The sequence below is a fragment of the Centroberyx affinis genome, unplaced genomic scaffold (assembly GCF_046629955.1).
Source record: "Centroberyx affinis isolate AG114_WGS23_722 - 3 ecotype Tasmania unplaced genomic scaffold, CSIRO-AGI_Caff_v1 ptg000109l_1, whole genome shotgun sequence".
In the NCBI taxonomy this organism is placed as follows: Eukaryota; Metazoa; Chordata; class Actinopteri; order Beryciformes; family Berycidae; genus Centroberyx; species Centroberyx affinis.
The window spans coordinates 186,033-205,014 of record NW_027278811.1 but is presented as its reverse complement, the minus strand read 5'-3'; the positions used below and the strand labels follow the sequence as shown (position 1 = coordinate 205,014).

General features: G+C 42.9%; 1 protein-coding gene across 1 annotated transcript in view; it reads right to left on the bottom strand.

The window, feature by feature from the left end:
- Window positions 1–1,962: 1,962 nt before the first annotated feature.
- Window positions 1,963–18,982, bottom strand: part of rbm33a (RNA binding motif protein 33a) — a 28,843-nt gene continuing 11,823 nt past the window's right edge. Inside the window, 11 exon segments of the mRNA XM_071525816.1 lie at window positions 1,963–7,170; window positions 7,472–7,560; window positions 7,979–8,179; window positions 9,047–9,232; window positions 10,969–11,727; window positions 12,194–12,505; window positions 12,745–13,017; window positions 13,713–14,071; window positions 14,500–14,629; window positions 17,201–17,262; window positions 18,283–18,610. Coding sequence (XP_071381917.1) covers window positions 7,122–7,170; window positions 7,472–7,560; window positions 7,979–8,179; window positions 9,047–9,232; window positions 10,969–11,727; window positions 12,194–12,505; window positions 12,745–13,017; window positions 13,713–14,071; window positions 14,500–14,629; window positions 17,201–17,262; window positions 18,283–18,610 — 2,748 coding nt within the window. The 3' untranslated portion in view covers window positions 1,963–7,121.

The window sequence follows — 18,982 nt, the reverse complement described above, 5'->3', positions numbered from 1 at the left end:
TGAAAAATAAATAAATAAATAAAAACTTGGCATTGGCCAGTTCTCTTTCACATGGTTCCTGTCTGGGCCATAAGACCAAATTGTGTGGTTTTGACTAAGAATCACTATACAAAAGGAATCAAAGTGTGTATGTGGTACTCAATAGTGAGTACTTTAAGGTATTTATATCTGCTATGGTATCACTGTAATATTCCTATAATATTCCCATAGAGTTTTGCTGTGGTATTTGTATAGTACCCTTCTAAAATCCATTACAGCATCGCCTGCTTTATCGCAGTAGGCGTTATTAAGTTGTACAAGTGCGACACCGAGTGGCAAACAACTGGTAGTGTTGTTTGACACTGGCTGGACTGGCTGTGATATTTATTTGACAGCTGAGTGTTGTGTGGTCTAGTATGAAAACTGGCTGAAGCCGCAGAGGAAGAAGGGGACAGTAGCTACCAGATCACCAACATGACTACATTAAAATAAACTAAGAAAAGCGGAGTTCCTTTGAGATTTAGGGGTCTAATCATGAAACTGCAAGGGCTCTTACTTTGGTTGTTACAGTTGGGATTTAGATTTGATGTTATACTGAATGCTACACTGAATAACTGCACAGGTCTAGTGAGTAACAGAAGTGGAAAGGAAAATACAAAGTAAATATTTAAGTAATTCAATTAGAAATTCATGAAAACAACGATAAAAACCCATCCTTCACCCAGATTTATCAGCGGCAGAAAGGGGCCGTTGAACCTGGGTTTCTGAACACTGTTGCAACATGAATAGGAATTCCATTTCCTTCTCCCAGGTCGCCCACATTGTGTTTTGTTGTTGATATTGTGAGGTGGAAACTTGGGAGGGACAAAGCGGCCCGTCTCTCCCGGCACTGTGACCTTGGGTCCCTGACAGATACAAAAGCGTCCGAGCGGGGCAGCATTCCTCAGAGCAGGTAAACAGAGCCTCCTCTAATCCCTCTGGGGCCCTCAGTCTGCTGCAGCTCAACAACGGCTTCTACAAATGTTGACATTTGCAAACATGAACAGTCTGGCATTCTGGAAAACAAAACTCCCCGTTTCTAAGCAAATTCTGCAAATGGCAGTGCTCTCTCTCCCACTCTCTCTCTTTCTAGTGAACATCTATTTCTCTGTGGCAACAGCCATGAGAGTGCTCAAGCTGTAAGTGGTCAGTTGTAGCCAAAAAAAAACCCTCACAAAAAACAAAAGGATCTGGTCCAAAACAAGCTATTACACCTTTACCACTGCATCCTCACTCACTATGGTTGAACTCTGATCAGCCACATTCAGATATCAGCTTTATCTGTCAGATGACAGAATCTTGATATAGTCACAACCCAAGAGTGCTCAAATCAAGATTTAATTTGGGACTGTTTTTGGGGGGGATAAAAGATATACTGTATACATTTATAGAAAATTATTTTCACTAGAATTAAGCATTGAAGAGAGAATCACTCTGCTTTATCAACCCAATTAGTGACTTTCAATATGAATAAAGTGAAAAATGTAGGAGAATTAAAAGCCTGGAATTTGAATTAAAATAGAAGTACTAGTATTATTTTAGTGAGGGAATCAAAGTTGCACTACACTGGATAATGAGAATGAATGTCTTGGTGACTGCTGAACTGCACATGGTCTCACTTCTCCTCCAGGTGGTGCTGTAGTTTTTAAATCTGATCTAAGCCTGACAATTAAAAGCTCAATGTTTAGGGCTTATACACTTATTCTCCAAATCATGTTGTGGATACGAGTCTCTGATTTCATCCCAAGACCAAACGATTTGTTTGCTACACACTTGGAGTTATGTTGCTGCTTTGAGTAGAACAAACAATATTAGGTGTCACAAGTATAATGTAGTTTTTACATTTGTATACTAGTCTTTACTTGGCTTCAGATAACACTCAACTTTGGGGTCTAGGTGTGGACTAATGTAGTTTTGATTCAACACAAAAAATTCAATGACATGGTGTGTATCAAAAAGTTTATTTTCCTTCAGTTTCTGGTATCAAACAAGTTACAAATTTTCCATTTCTTCTTGAAAAATCACAGAACATACAGCATCAAAATCAAATTGCAGAATGATCTCAGGATATTTCACACAAAACATGGTTGCTTCATGTCACACATCAAAACAACACACTGAACATACAGAACAGGTAGGATTGACAACAGTTGCAGTCAATATTCAGAGGTTGGATTTTCAGCATATTTGAGTCATTATTGGGAGCACCACATTGTTCAAGATGAGGAAACCAAGGTAGTGTCTTTTTTCAAAATCCAACCAAACAATGAATGTCAAGGAGCTGGTATGACCTTTGGTGGAGTGGAAGCCATAAAGCGGCTTTAGAGTTACGTGTCTGCTCTGTGAACCCGGCTGTCGTCACAGAGATGGAAACCTCCATCCACTGGGCTAACAAACAATGGTAATCCAGGTAGGCCACCCTGCTTGATATAGAAGTCTTAAGTTCATTCAACAATGGCACCATCGAGGAAAAGATGAGCAACTGTCAAACATATGGAAGTTGGAAGGAAAGATGACGGCAGGAAAAGCAGTAATGGAAGGAGACATAGCTGGCCCAATACTGTGAATGCAGCAACATCTATATAAGTGAGGGAAGTAAGCACAAGTGAATTCACATCTTCAGCCAAAGCTCCAGGGCCACGTGCCTGCAGGACAAATAATGTTAGAATTGAGAAAAGGCAGATGAGTCACAAAGCAGGATCACTTCTTCAGCTGGGAAACAGCTTCTTACAGCATTTAAGGAACATTTATCTCATTATTTATCAGCACTTTGTAACTTTGAGAAGTGCTATATAAATAAAGGTTATATATGTATATGTTGAGGAGCAGCAGTTAAGTTTACTAACAAATTAAGATGTATATATATATATTTTTTTAAAAGCTAGCAAGCTCATTGATCCTGCTTTGTGACGCTGCTCTGTTGCATCAATGAAGAGGATGTGACCTGAAGAAAATGGAAATAGTGAATTGAAGATTACTCCAGCCATGGACCTACAAAAAAATAAATATAAATTCAGCACGCTTTGCCGTCAGATGTACCTGTTAAAAAAAGAAAGTGTATAAGTTAGTGTTGCGCGGAGAAATTATTTGACCCACCGCTAGTATAACCATTGTGAACCTCGTAATTGGCAGCCATGATGAAAGTCTCTTAAGCAAGCACAAGAAAAAGCTCAACTGAAAACAACTCATCTCGTTTGACAAGACAATAAATCTTTTTGAACCAAGTAGCCCAATAACCGACTGTAAACTATATGAGATAAAGTGGTTTGAAAAAACATCCTGCTAGTAAACCAGCCTACTGTGAAGCAGGCGGAGGGAGCACCGTGTTACTCAAGAATAAATTACTGAGAGAAACAGAACAGCATATCTCTAAGTTCAAAGTACATATATAGACTAGTTTCTTAAAAGTAAGGTACAAATAGATCCAATATGAATCTGTTCAGGCTTTACAAGACGATAAGTCTTATAACGATATCACTATAAGTGGCATTGCCGATACTTTTTCAAATCCACAGGATTTACTAAGGCACTAAAATTAGATATCAAGAGTTTTGATCCCCAGTGTAATAATGCACAGCATGCAACACAGTAGATACCTGTCACATTATCAAGGCACAAGAACCTCTACATTGGTTTAACCCAAAACATAAAAGGAATAAAACATGACAAACAAAAAAAGTCAGGTGAGAAAAGTTAAAGCTTCACAACGTACAAAAGCGATTGGAACCGTTCACCCTTTGACTTTACAAGGAGTTTAGCAAGCCACCAGGTAACATCCCAAAAAATATGGTGACATTTTCAGAGACCTCATTTATCCTCATATCGTTAAAACTTAAAGCTACTTGAATATCTAGCGACTCTTACTGGTGAGGTTTACGCTATGTGCATGTGCAGTCTACTTTAAAACTTGTCGACGGATCTTTACTCAATTCAAGTAAGTAGTAATTTAAGGGGAATACCACTAAATTTAAGAATTCAATTTACATATGCTATCAGGGATAGCCCAATCAGTATTTGTGAACATGAACAACTCTATCCCAAAGCTCGAAACCAGAGAACCGAGAGTCTAATCTGTGATGTCATCCAGATGCACAGCCTGGAGTTGATTTAGTGACAATGAATGAGGGACCGACTTGAATGATTGTCTAAACGTTAAACCTCCAAATTAACTTCACATTATAGTAGGGCTTTAGTCAAATCTACTCGTATCCCAGGAAAGTCATTTAGGGTGCTGCTACAAGTACTTTATCCATTTCATGTCCCATGGAACTGTACAATAGTATGACATCACAGTTGAATGGGCAGGACATATTTCTCTCTTATTTCTGACTGTGGAAGACAGTTGTGAACTTTTGCTCATCTCATACAAACTGAACCGTTAAGTTATAAGGACAAATAATTTCAAAGCCAATATTCAGTGGCGTTCCCCTTAAACAACCTAAATGAGGTGGTTACCTGCCCTTAAAATATTACCTTTGTTTAAAAAATTAATGAGTAGCAATACTCAAGAGTTGTGCATTAGGTGTTAAGAGTTTGTAAAACGTTGACATACTGGCATTTGGTGCAAGAGAATACCCGGGAACTTACAAAATACTTAAAAACATAAATTAATAAAACCTGGCACAAATAATAAAACTACTTAACCTTAAAAGCACCGGATAGATGGACATCACACACAAACACACATTTGTGGGCTAGAAAGTTTAACCGGCTTCACATACCTGCATGTTGATCGGTATATTGGCCATATTTTTATTTTCTCGTTTCCCCTTAAAATGTTTGTCAAATATCTTATAAACAGAAATGTGGTCCAGTCATTTTTCATTTTGGTTTTTACATACAAACGAAACACTTGTAAAATGATTCATGTCTGGACACATGAGCATATTCTTATATAAAAATGTTAACTTGATACATACAACATGTGTAAAGGAGAACTCAGAAACTTGGAACAGGGATAAACATTGAGTGAAAGTTCTGGCCTACTTATGTACATGATCACTAATACACAGATAATGGTTGCCCCCTCACCTTCTTATGCATTATGTACAGCAATCTCGCGTCTGACATAACTCAAGTGAGTTACTGTTAGTACTTATACTTAACTTAGAGAACTCTCAAATGTTTGTGCTTTTTAACACGTTTAAAAAAGTTTGGGGAAAAAAAAATAATCATGAAAATAACCGCGTGAGGAGTTAGTCGGATATTTAAAAATAAAATATGTTTTCTGTAAACAAACACCATACACCTTGTGCTATCAGGGAAAAGGTAAATGTGCCTAATTTCTGTATATATTTTGATTATGTCTCATCAAATCTTGAGAGCCAGTCGTGGACTTTAAGTATTTAGGCAATTCAAGGTATCCTCAGTAACGTGATCGCACTTCCCAAACAGGGGTGCATGCCCAGAGATAACCAAAATTTGAGAGGTTTATCAAAATAAATTGTTCTGATGCAGCATATGTGGAGATGCTGTACAAGTGCCTGTAGTTGCTTACAAGCTCTAACATCCTTGAAGCAATTTGTCCCCATGTACGCGTATGACATCATCATCTATGTATACTTTGAAATGGAAATGAATATATCAGTATGCCGAAGAGCCCGAAACTGAAAGGGATATTCTATATTTGGGGCAAAGCATTTTGGAAATTTGTTTACCTCTTCTGTTCTTCTAGACATGCCAAAAATCTACATTAAGAGCTCAGTGTGAACATAACTTATTCAAAGCACTAGTTCAGGTATACTATGCAACTCAAAAGGCAACAAATTATCGATTGATGTCACAGACTCCGATCAATTATGCCAGCCAATATGCAAATTTATAACCTCGCTCGAACGCTACAGAAATGTGTGTAAATCCTGAAGGGAAATGTAAGCCATCCTTACTGATCTATCAAAATGTGAATTTATGATGTTAAATTACCAACCATGCACATTTAAGTTTTAATCATAAAACATCTACAAACCTTACATACGCACTCCTGCATAGTACACTCAACGCAGAATAGAAATCTAAATAGGTTAACTATTCCAAAACCAAAGACATACAACTAAAAGATGCATCAAAAAAACATATTACCAGCCAAAACACATTAAAGATATTTCCAAAATGCATTCAAGGTAACAGTTAAAAAGACCTAATTACATTTAGAACAAGGGGCTATTCCGTAAATGATCAAGTAAATCTACTCCCATAGGGCGATAGGTGTAAATGAACGGATAATCTGACCAATTTATCGGAGGAACAGCACTTTAACTGAAAAGCACCAGGAGAATCTACCAAACACAGTCACAACATTCACCATTCACCAAAACCACTGGGAAACAAGAAAAAAATCCCATGCATGTTGCACGCTATGCCAAATGCATGTCAGCCTTTCAATGGTATGTGTCAATTACTAAATGATCATGAACACACACTCAGGCCAGCACTGTGCCTGTATACAAGTTCTCCACTAGGCAGTGCCATTCACCCAAAAACTGCTTAGAGACTGATCTCTACCTGAAAGCCGTCTCGGATGGGAAAAAATGAGACCCCAATAGTGATGAAATACTGCCATCTACAGAAGGGAAAACACACTGCCAAGGAAGAGCCCATGTGAATAGGCAGACCTTAATCTGCCACAACCGTTCCCTGCATCCAAACCACACAGCGAGCCACAAATATAAGAAGAATGACTACGTCAGAACAAAGTTCAGCTCTCAATCCTTTTCGTTTGTCATCATGAATCTTACTACTGAGGGGAGCAACCATTATCCCATGTAAACTGCTACTTAGTGTCCGTGTAAGATGCACAAAACATTCTTCAAACTACGTCAAAGTAGGGTTAACTGTCCAGTGCCTCTCCGGGGGCCATTGAACAACATTGGACAAAGGTAGACAATTTCAACCATAGGCATGTTTGCAGCTAAGGTTGATGCGTTCACTGTTCCAAGTCGGTAGGCGATGAATGAAGATCGGTGCTTGTGTGCAGAGCCGATGACTGTCAGTGACCCCAAAGGACTCAGGAATTGTTCGTATGCCTGGCTAGAGCTGTGCAGAGCCTCCCACGTCAGGAGAAAACGACTTCTTGTAAGAGGACTCGCTTTGTTCTATCGCTCTCCTCATCCATCAATCAGCGACACATCAATGTGGGACAAATCAATCATGTGCCTGTGTGGTAATTGTAATAATAATGATTAAAAAACACTCTCAATTGAGTTGAGATACTAATAAACACTTATGTCGTGCTTTGAGGATTTTGTACTGAAGCCAAATTCATGACCATCAAAGGGCCAAAATATAAAGTGCTACCAGAATCTAAAATCATCTTGCTTGCTGATATCAGCAATGAATATCCATGTTTACCTTTGAGGTGTGCATTATGAATGTTTCAGGGTGCACTACCACAATATGTGATAATTTAACTGCTAAGTCTATAGATATAAAGAGGGGAAGAAGTGGTATTGATTACCTGTGGAAGCTCACTTGAAAACTGGCGGCATGCTGGGGGCTGGAAAATGTGGCGATGGCTTTCCGCTGCTGGGGCATCATTTTGAACATCTACGATATGCAAAAAAAGAGAAGTAAAAAATATGATACAACTAAAGGCTCCTCTCATCCACAAGAGGGAGTGGGGGCGGTGAAGAGAAGTTCATTCATTCATTTTCTCTAACCGCTTCATCCTTTAATCTACAACAGAGGGCGCTAGAGGATCATAGTGGGGAAATTTCATTACTGCCACTTATCTGACATGCTGGTGGGTGAAAATAAACCTGTAGTCTTTTAGTCTTTATCAAGAGGTACTTCTCTTAAATATAGAAATGATGGGTAAGTATACGGTATGCTTACAGTTTAAATTCCTGGGTGACAAAGAATTATGTTACTGTTTACACCAACTCAACACTTTACAAAGTCATGAGGTAGAAGCTAGGTTGAAATTGCACTCAGGAAAATATCAAGCAGTGCGGCTGGTTCATACTTCTATGGGACCAATGGAGCTGAGAAGGTTCTTCAGCTGAAGGTCAGTCGTGGATGAGGAGAGGCCCTCTATGGACACAGTGCAGGGTTGGCTGTCTGCACCCCTTTGGTTCTGTCTGGTGGCCATCGGACGACCTCGTCCCATCTGCCCAACCCCTGGCCCTGCACCCCCTCTGCCTCGGCCTCGGCCCGGGACAACCACCTACGCCCAAACCAAGAGGGAGAAAAATAGCCCACATAAGGGAGGAAAAAGGGGGTGAGGGAGAAAGAGAAAGGAGGGGAAAAAGTAGATTGAACCTCTTGTTGCTTATACAGGCAGGTTGATGTTTCAATCCTACATTCAACCGTGTGGAGAGGAATTATGTGACACATCTACTAGGGTCTACTGTTTCTCAGCACAAATGAAAATTTAAAAAGCGGATGTTTTTTTTTCCTCCCCCACCTTTCAGATACCCCAAGCTCTCACTTGATTGACTTATCATATTTCTACATAGAACATCAACGTCAGAACATGATGAGTGCGTGGCATGTGCATAGGTTGTATCTTCATAGAGCTTGTGACTGAGAGGTATGTTTCTTCAGCTGCAGAGGAAGAGGAGGAGGGAGAGACCCAGAGGAGAGAAGAGGAGGGAGCGTGTGTGTATGTGTGAGTGTGTGTGTGTGTTAGGGGGGGCATAAAGAGAGAGAGGGGAGCCAGGCAAACGTTATGGTGGCTGCCTTACCCTGTCAGCGTCAGTGAGTATGGTAACTGTGACAGCAGCCTGGTGGTGACAGGCGTGCAGAGAGGCCAGGGGACCTTGTGTAGCCCCCCGTGTTACACTGCTTTCAGCTTGTCAATACTCCAGCACCTGGCATACTGTCCTGTCTTATTACCACTGCTGCTCGATTGGTATGTCTACTGAATGCCAGGGTAGCGCCAGCGGCACAGGACAACTTTACAGAGGACATTTCAGCTTCTTTTATTTCAGAACTGCCATTACCACACAGTGTGCACCATTAATATTTTTAGGTGGAATGGATGCAGGTATCCATTGTACAGAAGGGTGCCAAGCGCTCATTTACGACATACCCTGTTGTGTTGTGGGTTGCCCATGCCCCCTCGGCTAGCCTGGGGTGTCACGCCTAGACTCTGTAGCTGCTGTCCTGTCATGGTGTTAGCCATGGTAACCTTCCTTTGGGGGCCCTGGTTGAGCTGGGATATCGTCCGGGTGCCCTGCTGCTGCACAGGGCCGCTGGCCTCAGGCCCCTTTCCACCCTGGATGGGGATGATGGAGGACAACACTCATTTAGCACCTCAAACAGCATTCCAGCCTTTATCGCCATCTGAACACATCACAAATTCCAGTAACTATTTAGGCAAAGTGTCAAGTTTACGGACAACAGGGAGACACGCAAGGCCACATCCACAAAGCAAACTGAAAATGTGCTAGCGTTGGAGCTGGATCCCTATCAGACAGGCTGTGTGAAAAAAAAAAAAAAAGATCAACCCAACAAGGTGATGGTCTCATTATCAAATAAAGTCACAGCTCAGCTCTGTCGACATGCGGGGAGGAATTGAAGGTCGTCTCTTCTCCGACTCTGCGGAGAGATGTGACAGATCAATACAGGGGAAGAAAAGCAGCGATATCTCCGACCTGTCCCCAGTTGAGAGTAAATGGATTAATCCCTCCTATAGAAATCACAGCTCCTGATTGCACCCATCAAATGCTAAGCTGCATTACACTGGAACGACAGCAGCTTGATGTGTACCCCATCCCCCTTACACCACCCCCCCTCCACCCTCCGGCTTTTGTGCCTTGCGCTGCTTTGTATTATTCCTGATGAAAATATAATTTGCCCCTTATCTGTGTGCCTAAGCTATACAAATCCAAATCCTCAAAAGTGGCAACTTTCTTACACAGGTATTATGGTGCCCTCCCACCAAGAAAGATTAATTACAAGGGTCTTGGATTGGCATTCTTTTGTTGCCTCGCACCTGAGAGATGAGTTGATGGAGAGAGAGAGAGAGAGAGAGATAGAGAGAGAGAGAGAGAAAAGAGAGGAGATAACATTGTCAGGCTGCCGTTGATGACAGCAGAACAATGTGGAAGAGGGAGCATCTGGAGAATCTTCTTTTCACCACAGCTACGGGCCTTAGCTCTTTCTCTCCGTTTCCATCTCTCTCTCTCTCTCTCTCTACCTCACATCCCACCCCCCTTTTTTTCTCTGAGATGCGGCACATCAGATAGCTCTGCACAGGTTTCCATTAACGCACTGACACCCAGTTATCTTCATCTGCAGCCAGCCTGTGATTCTGGCTCTGCAGCTTGATCCTCTGGGATGGAGTCGGAAAGCGGCTTATTCCAAATACTATCACATCTCACCAACATGCCTCATCAATGACAAGTACGAATGTTTAACATGCGCGCCTTTGTGGTTTTTCAATAGAGATTAATGTGTAATTAAGGCCACAGCAGTAACTTATCAAATGAGTGTAAAATAGCCGGCAGTGACAAGGGGTGGTAATTCTGGACTTTGTCGGCGTTACTGTCATTCTTGTTTTACCCTCTCCTAGGCCTCTATCTTTAAGAGAATACTCTTCTGCCCTTAAAAGAGGACATCAACCTTTAAGAGTAGCGATGAGATGTCCCCAACTCTACAGATAAATGTCATACCGGTCTCTTTAATGTCTACAGCCTTTCTGTGTTCTAAAGGTAAGATGTGCGTGAAGGCATCTTGGCTTCAATAACAGTTCCCAAAGCTTAAGAGAGGGAACTCTTAATGGATCAATTTTGCCAAAATGACACAGACATCACCATGTGTCATTCCCATAGGTTAGAAATCTTCTAGATTACAAAATAGACACTAAAAGGGCAATCAGTGGCATTTAAAACCATTTCAAAACTTCTTTTGGTTTAGGTCATTTCCCTTGTGGGTGAATCTGTTCCAGAGTATCACATATGTAGGACCAAAAAAAAAAAGTGTCAGGTGAAAGAGAAAACATACGCTCACCGCTCCTGAAAGTTTGACGACTCTGACTTTTTGTGGAATCTGCAGGCCTTCACCGCTAGCATTCTTGGCCCGCTGCATCACAGTTCTTTTCACTCCAGGTTTAATCCCCTGAGTTTGAGCCTGAGCCTGGGCCTGGACAGGACCCATAGAGGAGGCGCCCTGCATGGGCATGCTCCTTTGGGAGACCGGGGTGGTCTGGATCTGAGCGCCAGGCCTGTTTAGGTTCTGCTGAATATTGTTCCTTCTCTGTTGCTGCTGCTGTTGCTGATTCTGTTGTTGCTGTTGCTGCCACTGCTGGTTTGGACCAGGCCCAGGAGTCTGTTGCTGTGGGCTGCCTCCCTTCGCCATCTGCAGGCGTGTCTTGACATTGGGGCGTGGTGAAGGGGTCTGGGGGGTGCCGTTGGGGGGGAAGGGGGAGCCTTGGTTAGGGTTAATTTGTGGTGGTTGTGGTCTGTGTGGAAATTGTCTCTGCTGTTGCTGCTGTAGTTGCTGCTGTAGTTGTTGCTGTGGCTGCTGTGGTTGTTGTTGTATGGGGTGCGGTGTTTGCTGTTGTAGTTGTGAGGGGGGGATCTGGGTGGGAGCTGGGCCTTGGGTCTGGGAGTTTGACTGGGCATTGATCCTCTCCAGCAGCTCCTTCTTTCTGACACCAGCCTGCATCTGCCTTCTCATCTCCTTCCTCTTCAAGATCTCCTCTCTTAGCCTCTTCTGCTCCTCAATCTTCAGACGGTACTGCCGCGTCTCCTCATCCTCATCAGGGTCCTGTGACACAAAACACAAATTGACAATATCACTGCTTGTCTCCTCTGACTGGAACGGGAGCTGTTCACCATTGCTCTCTATTTGCAACATATTACTTGGCATGACACTCAGTTGTAATGAAACTCAAAACCCCAGAGAAATATGTGATAGTATTGATCTTTTCTTGCCAATGGACTGAAACCGCTGTCATTAACAACCTTATGATTGGGCCATTAATGAATGGGAATCTTTTTTCAGCACACTAATAAGCTTGGTTGAGCTTACCATTTCTGAATCGCTGAATTTAACAGAGAAAATGGAAAATAATTAAATAAATAAATAAATTGGTGAAACTAACTCACATACTTTTCAGAAGAACATTTAAAAACATGAATGTACATTTATCTGAAATCTTTGTGTTGGCAATATGTCAAAAATTTTAATATTTTTCCCATTCCTCCATTGTGCATGAGTGCTAAAAGCTGACCTGTGGTACCGTGTTGGATTGTGTGCTTGGGATTTCCTTGCGAACCACTGTCCTGCCTGGTACCCCAGGCTGTGATGCAGTCTTGGCAACAACTTGGCTTCTTCCTCTGCCACTGCCAGGCACCGGTTGAATGTTCTGCCCGGGTCGCACCCCTTGTGTTGCCTTGGCAACAGGCCTGACATTAGAGGCGGGGGAGGCGGTGGGGCGGGCATTGTTCATGTTTGTATTGCCAGGTGCTACAGGGAGCTCCCGTAGGTTGCTGTTGCGCTGAGGAAGGATCTGCATTTGCGGGTGCTTGGAAGCGGGTGGGCTCTGTTGAAAAGGCAAAAAAAAAAACATTTCACGTTGCGTCCATAATTAATCTATTCTTAATATAAATTCAGTTATATCTGTTTTCCACTATGTTTTGTGACATCTTTAGTGAGCAATGATGTTGAGAGAACAATGCACAGTAATTAGAATGAGTCAGCGATTACATACGGACCCAATTTGACCGCTACATTCATCAGTGTGGGCAGAAAAGAGATACAGTTTATATGTTAATCTCTCACCATCCTCGGCCTATTGGAAACATTGCGCTGTTGGGGGTTCTGAGGGCGGGGGTTCATCTGCCTGGGGCTGCCATGCGCCTGCTGTTGATGGAAGGGGTTCTGGCCGTGGTGCATCATGGGGCGCTGCTCATTGAGATTTAGTTGGTGCTGGTGATGTTGCTGTTGATGGTGCATGTCCTGCCTATGATGTTGCTGCTGTTGGTGCATAGGCTGATGAGATTGCAGCGGTTCGTGATGCGGGAGCTGGGAGAGAGGAGGGCCGTGCATTAAGCCCTGAAATATCAGAAAAAGAAGAAAAAACACAACATGAGTAAACTGGCAGAATGAGAATTCATTAGTACTGAAGCACCAAATAATGCAAAATGTTCATATCCTGTTTAAAACAAAAATCAATATTATCAGTCTTTATGTACGCTTTTCTCAGTATTCTTGGATCAGGCAATGTCCTGCATATGATTAACCTCCAATGGGTGTCCTCATATAGCCGCATAGTAGTACTACAACAGTGACTCAATCACTAGAGGGAGCCCTTGTCTATGCCTCTCGACAGCAAAATAGAGAGGCGCCTCTCAAATAAACATGAGTCTTTCTCCTCAACGCTTCACTAGCAGCGAATATGAAACTAGTCTGGTTTATTTATGTGTTCATTACTCTAGTCTCAACCATTTTAATAATCTAGAGCAAACCCGGCAAAATTAATAAATTCATGATAGAGGAAGCATGCGTATTGTTTGCCAGGCGCCTTTATAAGAATTGTAAGAGGCAGGATTGTGAGGATGCTAAGAAAACATCATGGTAAAAGGATCAAATTACCATATTTAGCAAGCAAATTCATGCACGATTGGCGAAGAAACAGACAAATAAACAGCACGCCATTTGTGGGTAAACACATCACAAACCTTTAGGATCATCTCATGCACAGAGCACAACACACACACACACATCTATTGGTTATAAATATCACTTACTCTCAGTCGTACCTGCATCCCAAACTGGAGTTGCGGAGGGGGGAAAAGGTTTCCCTGCTGCTGGCCAAAGGGCTGGCGGGGGCCCATGAAGGGCCTGGGCTGGTTGGGGGGGCCACCTTGTTGATTCAACCCGACCATCCCCTGGTGGCCCTGGTGGGGAGGGAGGTTGGGTCTGGGAGGTTCTCTCTGAAACAGGCCTAGCGGGCCCTGGCCCGGCTGGTTGAAGGATGGCCCCGGTTGGCCAAAGCCCATGTGCCCCTGGCCGGGCAGCTGCTGCTGCTGGTGGAGGTTGTTGCTGCTGTTCATCAGAGGGCTGGGGCTCTGGTGGTCAAACATGTGCTGCCCAGGAAACCGTGGCTCTGTGCCAACAGCAGCAGAGATCGAACAACAACAACAAGAACACAACAAAGATGTCAATTTCTTGTTTTTCCCGCCTTGAAGAGCCAGTTTCAATACATCAGTGACTCCCTCTCCAGGTGTATAGGGTTATGGCAGGGGACACACAAGCCGACATCTCTATCAACAGGAGAGTAAACAACCAATTGGGTTGTATTTAATTCCGCATTAAACCATGAATGAAAAATCAGGAATATATGTTGAATGCAGTTTCCAAGGCTCATTCAGATGTATATATGTATACATGCATATAACATGAGTGCTGCTAATAGAGCAGCACCAGAATGCTAGCAGCATACCCTGTAGGTATACCGCCAGAGGTGATGCCCAATAGGGTTAAATATGCTAAGAGAGCTTCTTAACCCTTTTCAGGGCTGGGTGTGAGACTCACCGCCGATAAAGAGCGGCTCTCTATCCTGGGGGGCTGGAGGTGGCTGGCTCCTAAAGGGCTCCATGTGATGAGGGGGCCGCTGGGGCTGACCAAAATTACCAGGCATGTGCTGCTGGAAGTCTCCCGGTCCCTGGGAAAACACAAAACTCATGAATTATAGGCCATAGTGGGAACTTCATAATCACAAACAAATTAAACTAATGAAAAATGGGAATTTGTGCTAGAGTATCGCATTGGACAGGGAGTACTTGTAATTGAATGGCTAGGGTCATTAAAACGATGCAGAATCTTGACTTGTAAACATCAATATGCATGCCAATATTTAAGAAACCCTTGAGCATGAATTTGAGAGCAAATGCATTAATGCTAGTTGGGGCTTTGTTGATATGGCTGTCTAAAAGCCTACATCTCTAACAAGGAAAAGGTATTTCAGATGGGGATCAGTGCTCGCCTGCTTGTTTCAACCATTTTGTATGTTCGACAGCTTTCTACTCACTGCATGCACGCTACTCCCCCATCTACCTTCCAAGGAAAACTAGATAACAACCCTATAATCCCTCCTTGGAATACGAATCCCCCTCATAACTGTCTCCTTTATTCTTTTAAACATCCGTCTCTGTTGAAAAATTAACCTGCTATTCAACACGTGGCACTTCCACAAATGGGCTGCTTGCCTCCTCCAAGCCTATTGTAAATTACTTAAGATGCTATCAAGGCTTAATCCATCTTTATTCCACTGCTGCCTGGCGGTATTTAGAGAGAGGGAGAGGTGTTTGAATGCTACAGGGCCAGGGTCTCAAAAAGTTGCTTAACAGAAAGTTAATCAAAGGGGCTTACACGGAGCGAGGATCACATTGTTATTGTGGGCACTATCATACTCTTCTAAAGGTCAGACAGACAGGTTTGCACAATGAGGGCTCTAGTGTCCACATAATACCTCTGAAATAACGCAGCTCATCCTCTCACTGCTAATCCTTGATAAACAGACTGCGGGGTGCTCAATATGTAACTGATGCTGAGATAGCTCTCAGCAGAGAGGGGATAACCAAGACAAATGTCATATAATGGAGTGGGGCCAAATGTCAAACTATTCAATGGGGAATGGAAATTTGGGTTTAGAAGTGATGTTTTGTTTCTGGGTTTCATGTTAAGACTTCTTACAAGCTCTGCAATACAGACTGCTGCCATTTAAGAATATTCTTTGTTTTCAGGACAAAGTACCTTTGACATGAATGTAACAGCTATGGCGCTGAGACTGTCACCAATGAGGCATTTCAGATTAAAACATTTAATTATCAGAATGCGCATAGCAATAGCAAATACAGTATTTCAAAAAGGTATTGACCACAAAGGAGTATAGCTCAGACTGACTAAATTATCAAATACTGCAGGGGGTAGCATCTTCATCTAACTATTTTGGTTTAACAGAATGTCATTATCAAAATTGATTAAATATTCTTAACTTTAATTGGCACCCAGATTAATATTTCAAAACCAGTCTCCACTAGCAAAAATGAAATGCAGTAATACTAGAGGCTATGACCCCCATTCCCCCAGTCTTTTTAACAATTAAATTTGATGGGATGATAATGTATGATAATCATGAGTAATCAGGTGCCCAGTGGTAAATGGAATGTTGCCGGCTGGTATGTCACCTGCATTTCAAATTGTGTCCTTGGCAACAGCAGCCTAAATGCGATTGACAGCTGAGTAATCCAACACTATGCTGTGCATCAGCCCAGTTGTCTGCAGACCCTTCCAACCCCTCCTCCTACTTTCCGATAAGAGGTAAAACAGCTCCCTGCTACCCTGCTATCAATATCCACCACAATCACACACTTCTGAAAACAGGAATTGGGTGATACTGACATTGAGGGGGGATGAGAGCTGAATAAAATTGCTATTTTTTAACAGAGATGGACTCCAATATGAAAGCCTAGCTCATTTGTCAACAGGGCTTGTAAATCCACATGAAATGCAATTGGATGCAGCTATTTTCCAATAGCTGATTTGCATAAATCCATATAAAATGTGCTTTCCAGGAACGTGTCAGTCAGTACCAGCGCCACCTGATGCCTGGGCATCATTAGCTAGAAGGACGGAGTAACTTAAGGCACTTTGGCTGGCTGTCTGGCAAGCCATTTCCCAGAATACAGTAATCACTTTAAAGGCATTCCTGTCATCTCTTGGATGGGTTCTTTGTTAGTGAAATAAAGAACCTTTTTCTTACAGCCAAGCTACTGAGTTAAGACGTGAAATTTGGCCTTCAGAATATATGGTGCAAAAAGGCAAGAGGCTCACCCCAGCACCATCACCATGTTTCATTAATTCAAATAGCGTTGGCTTTGGGACACAAACTTGGGGAAAGTGAAATTTAACTGGCAGTATATCCTGGTTTCACAATTCCATTATGTGCCAAGCTGGCTAGTCTGAGCCCCAGCCCATCCATGAAGAGTTGCTAACTAAGTCCCGCTATTGCAGCCCCGACCTCCAAAAGTCTACCGCCTAAAGCCCCTATCAAGCATTTCCAGTTGTGCAGCCAGACTCGTATCAGTGTTTACAGATTTGCTCTAACAGTATTTGGCCAGGGCAGGCGGTCTAATTGCCATAATGATATTGCCCTCACAAAGAGGCACGCTAACCGTGTGGTGGGGGAGAGAAAGTGAGGCGAAAGGGAGGGAGAGGAGCAGCTGCTACTCACAGGGAACCTCTGAGGACCCACAGCAGGTCTGGGCTGGCTCTGAGCAGGAGGCATCAAGGGCACTGCAATGAGAAAGAGAGAGAAAAAGAAGGGGGTGTTGAGAGGGGGAGGGGGAGAGAGATTAAAATGAGGGGCAGTAGAGAGAGAGAGGGTGGCGATAGTAGAAAAGGAGAGAGCCCATTAGACACCTCTGTGCTAAAGTCTGTTACACAGGCATGCATGTTAAATTTCACCTCAGAGATGTTGCTTACATCTTTACACAGCTGGGCATAGGCCAGCAGCTAAAGGAAATATTAAACGTATGAGGTTCATTTCTCAAATTCAGCATCGAAAATGAGTAAGTTAAGACATTTGTCGTTTGACAACATTTGGCACAATACATTTCAAACAACAAAACAAACAACATGCAACTGAACTGGATTTTTCTGGTACAGTGGCACAAAATCAGGTTTAGTATACCACTGATAACTGGAAAACCTTCAATTGGACTCAATCCCTTAAAAAAAAAAAAAAAAAGAACACACACATACATATATATATATATAAAATCATAACACACACACTTAATCATAACCAGAGGCAATCCCTGATCTTCCAGTACATGTCTTCCTCTCAGAAGCAAAACCCAAACCCCCACCCGACAGCGCAATACAACACAACGCACACACACACACACACACACACGTGCGCACGCACATGCACACACACTTTACAAACAAAATTTCAATCGCAGCCTGGACAGACAGGCCAGATAAACCCATCTCAGGGAATGAAATGGTGATGCTGCCAGAAAAAAAAATTGAGGATAAACCCATTACTGGCTGAGAGAGCTATTCACTTGTCATTCAACCAAACAACAAAATGACATTCTAATCCAGACACCTTTCAGGGCAGTGCAAGGATAACTGCCAACCAAAATGGCATCATGTACATGTACCTCTACTGAGCATCCTATCACCTCGATGGTGAACCCAGAAAAGAGAGGGAAATACTTTTACTTCCATATAAATTAAATCACACTAAATGATTTTGCGCAAAACAGCAAAGAAAAAGCCTTTGAGTGAAAGTGGTTATCGGCCTACCTTGAACAGAAGAGGATGCAGGGCCTCTGAAGTGGGGGTTGATGTGGATGTTTTTGGGCTGCGGAGGCTGCTGCTGGTGATGCTGGGGGAAGTTGGGTGGTGGGGAGCTCATCATGCGTGGTGGCGGCTCCATCTGGGGCCGCACCGGTGGCGAGCGGTGAGCCATGTGTGGGGGGATGAGGGGCTGGAGGGGCTGCTGGGCCAGCGGGCCCCCATGCTCCTGAAAGGGAGGAGGTCCTCTTGGGCCCGGAGCATGGTGGTGGTGCTGCTGGGACTGCGGTTGCTGCTGATGAGGATGATGAGGAGGAGGCATTCTGGAGGACGGCGGCTAATTTGAGGGAGATGGAGAGAGAGAGAGGAGGGAAAACCAAAACAACCTGTCAAGACACATTGCTTTCTTGGAGGAATCTGCTATCCTTGCTTGCAGTCATGCACTGACAAGCCAACATGTCAATTCACAACCAACAGTGATGATGGTTTCCTAGAGTAATTTCTTGTAAGTCTCCGCAAAGGATGAACTACACACAGATTCTTTAGCAACTACTTTTAGTGATATAAAAATAAAGACTCAAACTACTTTTAATTAAAAGGTAACCTTCAAGTGAACTACAGCCCCTGCTAATGCCATATTTCATTATTTCTCTTTCCTGCTGCTTTTAATGTAGAATTTACAAGCATACCAGAAAGTTGTTTGAGGAAA